Genomic DNA, 14,488 nt, shown 5'->3' with positions numbered 1-14,488 from the left:
ACTGTTTAGGAACCTCTGAATCTCCCCTAACTTCTCCCATTTAAAGAGACAGGAAAAGCAGTGCAAAGGGTGTAAAGTCCAGGGGTGGTATGAAGCGCGGCTTAGAGGTATGAGAGGTTGTGTCAGGGGCTGGGATAGACAAAGGGCACACATTAACTTGCCATAAAGCCTACTTCTTTATGTTGATGTTCTGAACCAGCACCAGATGTGGGAGTATTTCCTGTTGGACTACATGGCCAGTGTTTTCTTTAGTGAGGCAAAACATATGACCAGAAGAGAAACAGACAGGCAGGATACAAACGAAACAGAAATCTAAAAAGACATTAGAACTAGAAATGCAAAAAGGCACATGTTAAACTGGACGACAAAATGTGTAGCTTTGTACTATTTTCAGGAGGGATACTTGGGAGAGCCACACAAAGCTGCTACCAAAGTTATATTCACAACAGCTAATCAGTAAACACGACAGGAACATATATTTCCATATGTATGTGTTGGGAAACACCTTCTGAAATGAACTGAAGGACTGAGTGCACTGGGTGGCATTTAAAGACAAAACAGAGCAAGCGCCTCCGAAGGCGAATCAAGTTTCTTGTTGAATTTAAAGTATTTTTAAAGAATAAGCTCCAGTCCAGACAGAATACTGAAAAGCTCTTTTGTGAGCATATCCAGCCATAAAAATCCTGGCAGTGTAACTAAAGTTCACAAAGCTTCATGTGCCAACCATAATTCAGCACAGAACCAGGGAATAATTTCACCCAGAATGGTATCCTGTAGGCTAAAGGTAATCGGAATTTACAGCTACAGCAGACCAGATGAGAATGAGAAAACGTAAAACATCGGAAAGAAACACGGAGAAAGTACTTTAGCCAAGAAAGCGTCACAAAAGCCTCCACTCCATTACACAATCAAACAGTCCTGGTTCAGCCTTAGCTCTTATCTGTGTCTCTAAACTTCCTTCAAAACAGTGCTATGATTCTTCAGGCATCCTGTTGCCAGATGCAAAATGAATCTGTTTTACGTTTTCTCATTGTCATCTGATCTGTCAGCTGAGCTCTCATTTTAACTACCATAGCTGCAGCAAAACAGAAGAACTGTTTTAAAACGAAATGTTTGCATCTGTAAATTTGAATGCATTTCAAGAACCGTGCATTCCTTTCTGGTGGTGACAAGCGCCAAGTATAGAAATATTTCCATTCAGTCTTCAGTGCATTGGGTGTGCATGGAATAAGAAGCGATTCAAAATAAATATAAATAACATCAGTACTTCAGAATGTCAGTTTTGTTAAGAAGAACCCTACATACATATGAATCAGCAGTACTGCAGTTTCTGTAGCTTTTCCACACAAGATGGTAGGGAAACCTGAACCTTTTGGACATTGCAAGAATCTTCTGGGTGCATTTATTGCAAAGTCAGCCATAAAGCAAATCACATTTTTAATCTCTTGCTATAAACATCTGGATCTTCTGCGCATTTTAGCCTGATGTGCAGAAGTGGCGATTGAGACTTGGCTATGATCAAAGTCTTCAACAATGTAAGAAGGGGCAAGGGCCAACAATGATTTAGTCCGGTTACTGGAAGATGACTTGAGTTCTAGGTGCACAGGGTTACTCAGAGGGTAAGTGATGTCTGATGTCGGAGTGAAGCTGAGTGGTAGCCTGCCTCAGCAGCTGGACAGCCTCATAAGTAATTCTGTGTGGATGAGGACACAGGAAGGCTCAGAGATTTTTATTTATGCACTCCAAGAGGAGGAACATGTTGGAGCCTTTATCTGAGGATGTATGTTAGGGACCCTTTTAAGACTTTACTGTACATTAGAGCAGAGGCTACAAGTGGGCAGCTACACAGTCGCAGCACTTAGTGTCTTCAGTGTCTCTCCAAAAAAAGCTTTTATCTCTGGCTTTTCTTTAGTTCAAACTTAAAGTAAATTTCAAACTGAATCTGTTGGGGTGGGAGACTTCATTCAAATTCAAGAGTGATGTTTGAAGTGCATCACTGGAAATTTTGATTGTATCGTTTCTGTGGTTAACACGACTAATAGGACAAATCTATGTTTACAAATGAAATGATTCTCATTCCTTAAACGTAAACTAGGATGCTTTGAAATTTTAAAAGATCTGAGTGTCACAATATGGCTCAAGGGCCATGACAAATAATGGGAAGAAATCACTTGAAACAAAATCTACCAATTTATTAACTTACCGTAATTGTCGGGCTATAAGCCGCTACTTTTTGCACAAGCTTTGAACCCTGCGGCTTTTAGTCAGGTGCGGCTTTTCTATGGATTGTCCATGATTTTTGTGATATCGTAAGACGATTTGTTTTGTTTGTTCCGCTGTTGTACGGCACTACGTTGCCTGGCGGAAGGATCGGGGTTCAAGAGTGGTATGTTGGTCACATGTCCATCCGCCAGGCAACATAGTGCCGTACAAGTAGCGCGAAAAACAAACTTCAAAGTAGCGCTATGCGTTCAGCGGGAGTCGTGGATGACGAGCGGCGATAAACTTGCGAAAAGCAAGTTGTGCTCAACTCTACCGGTGGATTCTGACAGCGTGGAAAAGTGTGCAAACATCCACGATCACCAACGGATTTCGAAGGGCTGGACTGCTGCATGATGGAGAGGAGGACACCGCCACGGCCCTTCAGAGGGTGTTCGACTCTGACACTGACAATGAGGATTATCTTTGGTTTTGAAAGTGACAACGAAGGAAAGAAGCTGAGAGTGGATGACGAAGCCATCCTGAGCCTGTTCGTTTCCGACACTGGAGAAGAGGACTTTGGTGGTTTTAGTGCGCAGGAAGATGGTGGTGAATGACTGACTTTTCTTCTTGTTAAAGCCGTGTCACTGCACCTGAGCCTAAAAGGTAGTCTGAATCTATTTTTCTGGTGTGCTGTAGGTTACTGTTATGTACTACATTTGTTACTCATTTATGAAGCACAGCACATGTGCAAATATGTACCCATAACTTGATTTTCAAAATATTAATAAAAGGGGTGTGTCTCCAAACAGCCATCTCTTTCCTGACAATTCGCTTTGTGCATATTCTCTTACATATGATAAGTCAATATTGAAACACCTGCGGCTTTTGGTCAGGTGCGGCTAATGTATGTACAAAACAGGATTTTCCCCTGATTTTAGCTTGTGCGGCTAATATTCAGGTGCGCTTTGTAGTCCGGGAAATACGGTAATTAAGTAGAAAAGTATAGTACTCAATGAGGGGTTCTAATCAGTGTGTCAGTAGTTGGATGACTGAATGTTAATAAGTATGCATAGTGTTGTGCATTTTAAAAAACCTAAAATGACAAACCCAAAACCAACCATACAAATAACATGGTGCTGGATAAATGGAGAAAAGGGATGCAAGAGCTAATAAGCCAGCTTTTAAATGCTCCAGGTAGACTGGCCCTGGCTATCATGAAGCTGCAAGACAACACAGCAGGCTCTGGCTAAGGGACACAAGTTAAACAGTTTGTGTGGATGTGACTGGTAGTAACATAATGCAGACCTGCAAGAGCAGAAAAGAGATGATATACAGAAATTAGAGCAACATTTCCTAGGACGAGTCATTCACAAAGGTCAATGTGCAATCTTGTAATTTTGAAGAAAGAGATTTCTATCTATATTTTGGCTTGTATCTGCCATGGTCCACCTCTTCACAAAATTTCACAAATACATTCAATATAAAATTCAACAATTTTTCATAGAAACAGAAGCAAATACGACTAAAAAAAAAAAAAAAAGAAGCTACGATCAGGTCTTCATTTCATTTGCTTTAAAAGGTAACGTGCAATTTAAAAGGTTCCTTGTTCTGTGTGTTTAACTCATTTAAAATTCACTTCTTAAGGTAAATTTATGAATTATGCTACGTGAGCTGGTGACACTGTTGGGACAAATCGATCAAATCAATCATAAGCATCTACATTGGTATGGGAACCCTGGTATAAATGCAGAAAAGCAGAAAAATAGACACTGGAGAGAATCCCAAATTTGATTTAACACTTGGCAATTCACCTGCCAAGTGTTAAATAAATCCGACGAACATTTGTTAAACAGACAAAAAAAAAAAAAAAAAATTGCTCCTTTATGGTGACAGAGAATCCAATTCAACAAAAACAAAACAAGAAATGAATAGGCCCGCCTTAATTACTAGATAAAATATAACATTTTTCCTCTTACTCACATGTATACATGTGAGTATATAAATTTAGTTTTCAAAAGGGAGAAATTACACTGCTAAACATAAACACATCTTTGCTGTTACAAAAATGTATTTTTCCCCAAATCAACTGTTCGCTTGACTCACGCTCCTCTGTCGTTAAAAGGCCGGACTGTGCCACAGGAAGAAAGGTCCTGTCAACACATCCCATTTACCGCACGGTGTCCGTGCACGCAGCACATACACAGAGGGTATAAACTTGTGACGCACGCATATCCACGCATATATACAAACACAAGCAGATGGATGAGATGAACGCACGTTTATGGAAGATGAAACCGAAGCTGTCCAGCTAATTCCCTGCAAAGAGCAAAAACACCAAAGATAAACACTGGACTCTGCAAAACCACATACTGTACATATCCCTACACAGAGCTAGGGAATTTCATCATTCTATTGTGCTGTGAGAAACCTGACGGGTTATATCAGGCGCTGAGAAATTGATTATTTTCTGTTTCTCACAGGATGATCTTATCCTGCTGAGATGAAAAGAAGCCAAGTTGGGTCAGTCTGTATGTGAAAATTTAGGGCCTGGAATACAGCGATATCCTCTTTTCTCCTCTGATCTGCATAACCCCACCAGAGTGAGAACACTCTTGGGTGCAGGGGGAAAATTTTCCTCTCCTAGCGAGCGAGTGGGCACTGAGAGAGCAGATAGGTATTAATGCTAAGTGTTTTGTGTTACTCGGTTTAGCTTGGTCTCAGGAGCAGAGCATGATGGATTGAAAACTCTGCTGGTGGGCAGGATGGGAACTGTGGGGGGTGCTATGGGAGCTCAGGGGGTTTTGTGAATTCTGGTCCTCTGCCAGCGGGGTATAAAGGTTCAGTGTTAAGGATATTACAGTACCCCCTTCTCTCACTGCTTCTCTCGTTTTCTCTCTCTCAGCAAAAACATTAAGTCAACAGGCTGTCAGTGAACCAGCGGGAGAAGCTTCAGTGCTATACCTTCTTTATACATTTTTCTTTTAGCGTCACTTGATGTTGCGTATTTCTCTCAATAAAATCTAAAAGCCTGCACACATCTGGAATTAAAGGGACTGCCGTGTGTGAAAGGAAACAGCCATGTGTAGATTTGGACGCCAGACAGAGTGCCTTGGGTGTGAGCATATGTGTGCGACCTCCAGCATATTACAACCTGCCTGTTACGAGAGACAAGACCTTCTTTACCTCATAGATTATAGGAGCTAAGGGACCACAGTGCCCCTCCCTTTTACACCCCCTTTTTTGCCAGATGCTAACCTGCATATTAGCCATGAACGGGAGTGTGTGCGTGTGTGTGTTTGTGGGAGTGTAGTACATCCATTACCTCTTTAAGTCAGAGGGTAGCATAAAGGTGAACGTGCACAAGGACACGCTACACTCGTGCACGTAATGACTTTATTTGTGTGCCTACGCATATTTTTATCCCTCGATTCAGTCCCTTTGCTTCATTAACAAACAACAAAAGTTTTCGAAAGCAGCATGTGTGCAAGCAGCATGTGTGTGTAAGTGTGTGTCACAGAGCCAACATGTGGTTCACATTTCCTTCTGTGGCCACATGGGCAAATACACAGCAAGGCAAAGAAGCTTGATTTCAATAGGAGGTGCTTTTGTAATGTTTTTGAGAGTGCTGAAAAACATGACAGAAGTAGCACATGATTCTCTTTAAGCAAGAAAAATTCTACATACTTTATATGATATGACTGTTCTGTGTTTTGTATAAGTTAGTCTTTAATTAATGTGAAACATGATATGGGCTCTGCTCCTTCCACGGCATAGTGGTTCTTACCCATGCTCATCTTGATTGGCAGATTCTCTTTACTGGCTGCTTCCACTAGTTGCCGGCGGACCTCTATCACCCCCTCTTTGTGTTTACTGGTCAGCATGGCGTCCCACAGAGACCTTGCAGATGACCTGATAGGTAGAGCAATCAAAACAGGTTAAGTTTAGTCATGAGGAAAACATAACACTGCAATAGAAAGTGAACTGTGTTTTTTAGCACTAACAAGCTGAGCAATGGTTACTTTTCTTGCTTGTTTGTTCAGAGTACACAGAACAAGATGAGCATGATTGAGCTCAAGCCTCAGTGATAGAGAGCCTACTGGTTGGGGACTGGTGACTCCCCGATGGGAGCCCTCACAGGAAAAAACTGAAATCAACAGAGGGAACATTAGGAATGTTTTGCATCCACCTTAAAGATCTGTGTGCCAACATTCCTCTGGACTGATAACCACCGTCCTTACAAAAGTAAGTCTGGAGACTGAGACTCGTCTTTGTGCCATCTCAGGCCCTAGTGGGTTTTTTTTTTTTATACGCTATTACGAAACACACTCTAATGGGAGACTGGCGGCAAGGCATGCGTTTAAGACCATTACCATCTGCTTGCAAGCAGAAACGCATTCAAATCTTTCCCCAAAATAATCTAAGAGTGTCACTGAGGAGCCTCATCATCATTAAATGAATAGAAAGTGACATTTTTCTTACAAAACAGCCTCTATATAAGAATTTCAGACCATATTTTATGTCTCTGTACAAGTTGGTCTAGTTTCTTTTCTTTTTTCCCCCCTCATGATAAGAAAACTTAAACTTTGCTGGTTGAATAAAAGGACATAAAAAGCTTACATCATTGTCTGTGCTTTTGATAGCTATTCAGACAAGCGGTCATGATCTTCCACATACTCAGGAGTGCCCAGAAACAAAGTAGAGAAAGAGACTACACTGAGAAAATGAACAGAGGACAGAGAGAAGGTAGGAGGGACCTAGTTGACAAATCCACTCTGTTTTTCTTTTCTTTCGTCTTTTTTAAGAACTTTTTTTTCTTCGCTCGCCTTTTCTCCTTTCTAACTGCTGCCATGTGTTTAATATCAGATGTAATCTGTTCCAGACCTTGGGCAGGGGCTAGATGGGGAGAAGAGGGGCTCACAAGGGGACAGCCGCCATCTTCACACTAGAACTAGACACAAAGACCAGCAAGTACGACTCAGCCGACAACAAGTGTTAAATACAGAAAGACTGATACAGTAAAAACTTGGGGAAAATAAGGAAAGATGAATCAGAATCATAATAATTACCTGATTTTCTGAATACTTTGCAGATTTTTCTGGTTAATGAAGAGTCATGGCAGGGGCCCATTCCCTGAAAACTCGATGATGCATTAAAACTGCTAAGACTAATCAAATCACGTCCCACATGCTTGTCATGGCTGAAATACCAATATTGTGACTTGACCGGGCCATATGTAAGTAACCACAAGTTTGTTTGAGGGTGTGTGCATGTATATGTCTGTGCGCAACCTTGCACATCTGCATGTGTTCTTGTAAGTTGGAGGGCCTCGGCAGAGTACAAATGAAATATGGTTCTCATTTGGCTTATTGCCCACCCAACCCCCCAAAAACCACAGACGTCCCACTCCCCTGATGCTTTCCTCAGGCCATTTGGTCAGACGAAGGTGGGGGTTTGAGCTAGAATAATCCCCCCGGGGATGAAGTTTATATTGGCAGGGTGTGAGACAGAATCAGCCAGAAACCTTATTGAGTAACTAGTCTACTATGGAAAGGGGTAGGAGGTGGGGTGCTGGGAAACTGGGGTTCGCGTGTTTGGTCATCTGGTTTTTTTTTTTTTTTTTCTGAGTGCGAAGTGCAGAGTGAAGGCTCTCTTAGTTGAAAGGCTGCTCACACAGAGACTGAAGGGGGCACTCTTGCACCTGACTTGTGTACATCACGTTGAACGCCCTGTCTAGCTTGCTTGGATATGTTGAGTGGGGGTTTAAAGTGTATGGGTGTTTGTACCCAAAGTAAATTCCATTAGTAATGAGTTTTGTAACATTTAAAAATAGCTAAACATCAAATACTTGCTTGAAGAAAAATCTGTGTACTATTTTAAAGAATGGCCATGTAAATGTCTGTTAATGTTCCTCCTACCACATCGAACCCATTAAAGAAAGTGGGGTGGGTGTGCGTGTGGTTGGAACATTCCTGGAAGTATGATGCAGCATAATAGGATAGTTTAAACCATGGTGACTCAGGATTTCATGAGCCCCCCCCAGTTCATTATTTTGCCAAACATGTATGTGCATGTTTGCCACAAAATTCAGTGTTTATGATTCAGAAAGGAGTCATACTACTGATACATGTGACTGATAAAGCCTGAAGGAAAAGTATTAGATGGTCATTTCATTCGCCACCTGGAAACTCCCCCCACATCAAAACCAAAGCACCCTTATTTCCTCACTTACCTTCACTGGTAACAGTTACAGGATTACATGTAGTGAGTATGTAGTGACTTAAAACTAACGACTGACACAATAAACTCATTAGGTACGTTTCTACTGAGATTTTAGCTAAGTGAGCAATGAGATTTTATAATCACAGAATTCTACTGAACTGGACCCCTCAGTAGCCATTAACAGAGTGCAAGTTAGGTCTCCTTCACACAGGCTTAGACCCGTTAGTGTCCATCTGGCAACTACCAAGCATACTGTGAAAAGTGTGTATTCCGGAACTGGTTGTTTTCTGGAGGTTGCTGCAATTACTAGTCTGAAATTGACCACAATGCATTATACATTTCTGCACCAAAATCCTTTCTGGAATTGTTGTGATTGCTAGCAGTTTCCCACAGTCACCCACAGTTTGCATGGAAGTCATCAACTTGACAGCAAATACTTGCAAACTACTTGCCATGTGGTAGAAATGTTTTGCATTTGTATTTTGAAATGCTGGTTGCAGTGGTGAGGCATAATTTTTACTTTGAAAGCAACAGTTTCCACTTCTGACTCCATCTTTCATACAAAATACAGGCAACCAAAGCAATCACAACAAGAGTTCTGGTGCAGCACTATCTTCGAGACTGATTTTAACCAAACACCAGCCAGTAAGCTCTATAGACCACTCATCAACCAGTGGAATATAGATTTTTCTCTAGTTCCCAGAGATTGTCAGGCGGGTCATAGGCCAGTCTCCAGGCTTGTGTGACTGAAGACTAAGGCAACCAAACACCAACTTCCCTTATCAGTCCTAAAGGGTATGCCGATCTTTTATATAAGATCTATGAAACTACTTCATAGAGTACGCTGGCATCTCTGCAAAAAGTGACATTAACAAACTACATTACGCTCTAGTGCAAACCAACATTACTAATCCCAATGTGTTAAAGAGTATTGAAGTTTCACACTCAGCAGACTGCAAACCCAGAGAGTAATCCATTTCCCATCACACCTGATTTAGATGATCTGTGCATTTTCCAGTAGAACTGCACGTAATAGACATGGACTAACAGAATTGTGCAAGGTCATACCCATTCCTTGGTGAGTTAATTTATGGAGTGTGTTTAATGGGGTAAAAAACACTGTTGGTTTTCTGTAAACATCCCCATCTAGCACAGGACATGACACGAGAGAGAAAGAGGGCGGGGGAGTAAAACCAGACCTGGCCTTGAGTGTCTGTGTGTTCTGGCGAGAGGGACAAATGACCCAGTGAATTTATGGAGAGAAAAAGAGGCAGAGGAGTTTTGCAGGAAGCGGGGAAATGATGGGAGAGGCACACCACAAACAGATCAATAAATAAATAAATAAATAAATAATAATTAAAAAAAACAGTAAAATAAAACAAACTGATGCGAATTTGAGGGTCAGTTCTATGTGTCTTAAAACTGCACTTCTTTAATAATGAGTAAAAGGTTTTTCCTTTTACTACAACTAAAACAGTGAAATACGCAATCGTTAAAGGAAAGGAAGCTTAAGAAATTTTGCACAAAAGTCATCTCCCTATAGGTGTTGGCTGCACGTGAAGTCAAATAGAATGAAATGTCCTCAAGTGATGTTGCTTAAATCTGTCCTGATTGGAGCTAAAAACTAAAATGTTAATATAACCTATAGATCCTGGTCCTTGTGTTTACATAAGCCACTGCTAGTCTAAAATTTCTGAATCTGAATTGAATCGGACATTGTGGATAACGTAGGTTCGAGGCTTTGACATAAAATAAAATGCACGGAGTAAAGAAATGTCTGAGTAATTTCATTCATAGAAATAATGTACATTTAATTTAACACGTCAAAGACAACTATAAACTGCTACAGCAAATAAATAATATCAAATGCACCAAAATAATTAGGAAAATGAAATGTGTCAATTCATAAAATGTAAAATAAATGGGCGCTTCTGTGGCAGAGGTGTGGTCCCGGGCTCAGCTTCAGGGGAGGTGTGGTGTAGTGAACACAGGGGGATGCCAGGGAGGTTGGTAGGATGTGGGGGTGATTTTTGGCTAACAAGCTCATAATCATTTTCTGTGATTTGTAATTTGTGAGGCCGGAGAGTAGAGAGTGTGTGTCAGAGGTAGAAATCTGCATGCGTAGGTGGAGAGGCAAAAGTGAAAAAGAAACTATCAGTAGTGTGTCACTGAAATAAAGGAAAATCAACATAGACAGCGTGCCCATTTGTTGTCCGTTTCACACCGTTTTATTTACTTTTGTACTGATACTTCTATTTATCTACTTTCACGTGTAATTTTTATTTGTATTTATGATTTCATTCATTTTTCGTGGTTAGTTTCCATATTTACATCTCTATTTGCCATTGCTGCTTCCTCCATTTATTTCCCCAAACTTATTTTCTTTTTGTATGCATTTCTTTTGCAAGAAGCGAAATGCATTTATCGTATTACTTATGAATTAATTATTTAATGATGCTACAAAAGCCAAATAGAGTGGCTGTGAATTCTCATGTGGCAGTTTGAGCTTTCCATTTAACAAAAAATAAATAAATAAATAATCACATTAACATTAAAACATCCATAAAAGATGTCGATTAAATCTTTATGCCTAAGTGAAAGAAAGTCAAGTCTTCTGAACAGGGTTATAGTAAAGACATGTTAAAAAGTTTCTTTTTTGCAGCACTGGCAGAATGGTTAAAAATCAAAGGATCTTGATGGGGGGAAATGGAAATGCAGGAGTCTTCCTCTCCTCCTCTGTCTTGGCTACATTCACATTTCAAATAAAAGCCAGCAGTAGGGGCTCTTTGAAGGAATGGGCCTGGAGGAAGTAAAGTACCATTTTAGGGAGATGTTTTATCAACTCAGTTAACAAATACACACAAAGTTTCCTGAACAGCTCTTGTGTTCTGCAGCGTAAATTAAACCACAGAGTAGAAGACAGCATACAGGACTGAAAAGGTTATGTTATCTCAGTCTTGATGGGAACACAGAGTACATGTTGTTCAGGTGCACGTAATCTATTTGATTGATGTACTCTGAGTTTCAGCTTGAGATACCTTCTTCAGAAGAGTAAGCAGAATTAGGGAGTGAATGAAACAGAAACAACTTAAGAGGAGAACCACAAGACACATCAGCTTACTCCATCCTTAAATGTATTATTATGGCTAAAACTTTGCATCTTAGACACTGATATAAACTTTATTTTCCAAATCAGCTTTATCTGTCATTAACCTTTAGGAAAAGTGAAAGTGAATAAAATCAGATTGAAAACTGGCTCAATTTTATTAAAGGATAAGAAATTATTTTCACAATTTAATGCAATAATCAAAAGATACAAAGCAAAACTGGTTCTCACTTTGGATCGACTATTATTTTTAAGAAATGAAAAAGTCATTTTCCCTTTTTGTGTCTTTTCCTTTGGGCACACTTTCTGTATACGAAACATTTATCATTAGTTGTAAAATCAGCCAACACTGAAACCAGTTACTATAAATGTTCATTCAAATACAAAGGCAAAAACCTCACATTTGACCAGAAGCCACATCCTATGCAGCATAGTTCAACTATGCTTGAACCTTCTTCTTGTGTGTCTACCTTATGCAGGACTGTATAGGAACTCATACTATACTGTTGGCAAGGAACAGAATGGTTGCTAAGCTTATAAATCACTGAAAGACTCATTCAGCTGTTCATGCCACTATTCACTGTCTAAGTATAGAATAACAAAACAATCTCTAACCTTTAAGGAGAAACCGTAGAAGAAACGTGGTGACTTTTCATACTCTACTCTTATTCTTGGTAGAGTAAAAACAGGCTTGGCTATCCTCAACTGCCTGTCATTTGCTTTATCCTCTCCACCCTTTACTATCTAGGCTGTTTTTGTTACTTTTCTCATACTGTTCGAAATCAGTGTTCATGGCTTTTATTCATGCTCATATTTCCCAGCTGGGACAGAAATAGGTGTTTTCCCTCTTTTCTGGTGGTATGCATGAGGGATCTGCAGGCCAGATTTGTGGAGATGGCAGCCATGTAGTGTTTTCTCATGGCAGGGTGCGGTCAGTAACACTGCTTGGCTCAATCTCTACAGCTCCCAAGGCAGGCCCAGTTCACCTTGGCCACCCATACTTGCTTCTGCCCACACTGCACACACTCCCGCCACAGCATCAAGGTCCAAGGCGGCCAGATGACGGGGGTGCAGGGTTCAGTCTGAGACTGAGGAAAACTCTGTGCCTTCTGCCAATGGGGTTCAAATGTCCTACTCAGGATCAAAAGGGCTGTGAATCCAAGCACAGCAAATTATACAGACGGGACTCGAACGTACTTGACCACAAACACACACACACACACACACACACACACACACACACACACACACACACACACACACACGCGCATATAAAACAACACTTTGACTGCCACTTTCACTCATCATCTTTCTATATACACGAAGTGGCGCACCCTGGTGCCGTTTAATGGCTGAAAAAAAGGACAGTAGTAGCATAGAAATAGCAAATATACAAAAACACTGCACGAAGAGCCTAGGTTTGCATGTGCACTCACCCACATGCTGTATGCTTTCTTTCTGGCATGATTACTACAACCACAGAGTCAGGCTGTAGGATATGGAAATTCACACCAGGTTATGAAAGACAATACTAGAGTAATTGCACAGTAAGTGTGGGGTCTTGCCTGTAGAGCTAGAATCAACAGCCACCCACAGAATGTTTAAGACATAGTAATCTATAAAAATATCCTGGAATTACAGAGGGAAATATCATACAAAAGGTCTAAATTAAATCTACACCTAATATTTAAAGGGTTGAGATGGCATACATAACAAAACCAATAAAAACACTCTGTTACCCACGCTAAAAATAGCTAAAAAACATCATGGGTAAATAAACATCCAGTAGGAGGGAAGAACAGTAGACCTCTAAAAACATGCATTTAAGGAACTCTGTCTTGAACATATTAGAATGATTGACGTGGCTCAAGAGTTGGGAGTTCGTCTTGTAATCGGAAGGTTGCCGGTTCGAGCCCTGGCTTGGACAGTCTCGGTCGTTGTGTCCTTGGGCAAGACACTTCACCCGTTGCCTACTGGTGGTGGTCAGAGGGCCCGGTGGCGCCAGTGTCCGGCAGCCTCGCCTCTGTCAGTGCGCCCCAGGGTGGCTGTGGCTACAATGTAGCTTGCCATCACCAGTGTGTGAATGGGTGGATGACTGGATGTGTAAAGCGCTTTGGGGTCCTTAGGGACTAGTAAGGCGCTATATAAATACAGGCCATTTACCATTTACCATAAACACTTCCTGCAGCGAGCTGTGCACTTGAGGCCAGTTAAAGAAAGTGGGAATTCTAGGCATCTCCCTTGCTCTGCTTCAGCAGCATTTCAATCTCCTACACATCTGTGATAAGGCTCAGCTGGATCATCTGCTTAGAGATAGTGTAGGGAATAACTCTCCTGCTGATCCAACTGGCTCTGATCACAGATATTCTCCACCGAGACTGTCGTCATTTACTTATTACTTTCAGCAATACTTATCTGCATTCTTTTTAAAAAAAAAAAAAATCTGAGCTCTTGGCAGAGCTTGTTCACAATATCTGAATGGATCATCTAAATGTTTTAAGATCTGGTGTTAGGCTGGGAGTCTGGTCATATTTGGTGAAAAGCTCAGGAACAGTGATTGTGGTTGGTACCTTCGTTTCTGTTATCAGTTTTCCTTGGGGTGGCCCATTTATACCATCATAAAATTAACAATGAGAGGGCAACCTTGTTGATGCTGTACTTGTAATTATCCAGATTTAATTCTGATGTGCAGCTATTCAGAGCAACTACAGTAATTTGTGGGTATACCGTAGTTATTTGGTAGATAGGAATCCAAACTTGAACTGTACATCCAACCACATGTTGGGGTAACCCTGCCTAGATGTCCTTAAATAATTACAAGGGGAACACCAACTAGAAAAACGGGTTCTCTTACAAGAGAATCTTTACCATAGCTCAAAACATTCAGTATGTGTGAGTCCATTCATGAAATCACTGCAGTCAGACATGCTGCATGACAGCTCAGTCCACTAAACTCTTCTT

At 40.9% G+C, this 14,488-nt stretch overlaps 1 protein-coding gene across 1 annotated transcript in view; it reads right to left on the bottom strand.

Annotated features, from left to right (window-relative positions):
- scfd2 (sec1 family domain containing 2) overlaps positions 1–14,488 on the bottom strand; it is a 106,702-nt gene that overhangs the window by 87,910 nt on the left and 4,304 nt on the right. Inside the window, exon 3 of the mRNA XM_085397374.1 lies at positions 5,987–6,111. Within this exon, the coding sequence (XP_085253500.1) occupies positions 5,987–6,111 (125 nt within the window). The remainder of the gene's footprint in view (positions 1–5,986; positions 6,112–14,488) is intronic.

This window comes from Rhamphochromis longiceps, linkage group LG23, assembly GCF_057381845.1.
Source record: "Rhamphochromis longiceps isolate RC_006_pf linkage group LG23, R_longiceps_female_GT1.1, whole genome shotgun sequence".
NCBI lineage: Eukaryota > Metazoa > Chordata > Actinopteri > Cichliformes > Cichlidae > Rhamphochromis > Rhamphochromis longiceps.
Note: the sequence above shows the minus strand (reverse complement) of the source record. Positions and strands in the feature narration are given on the sequence as shown.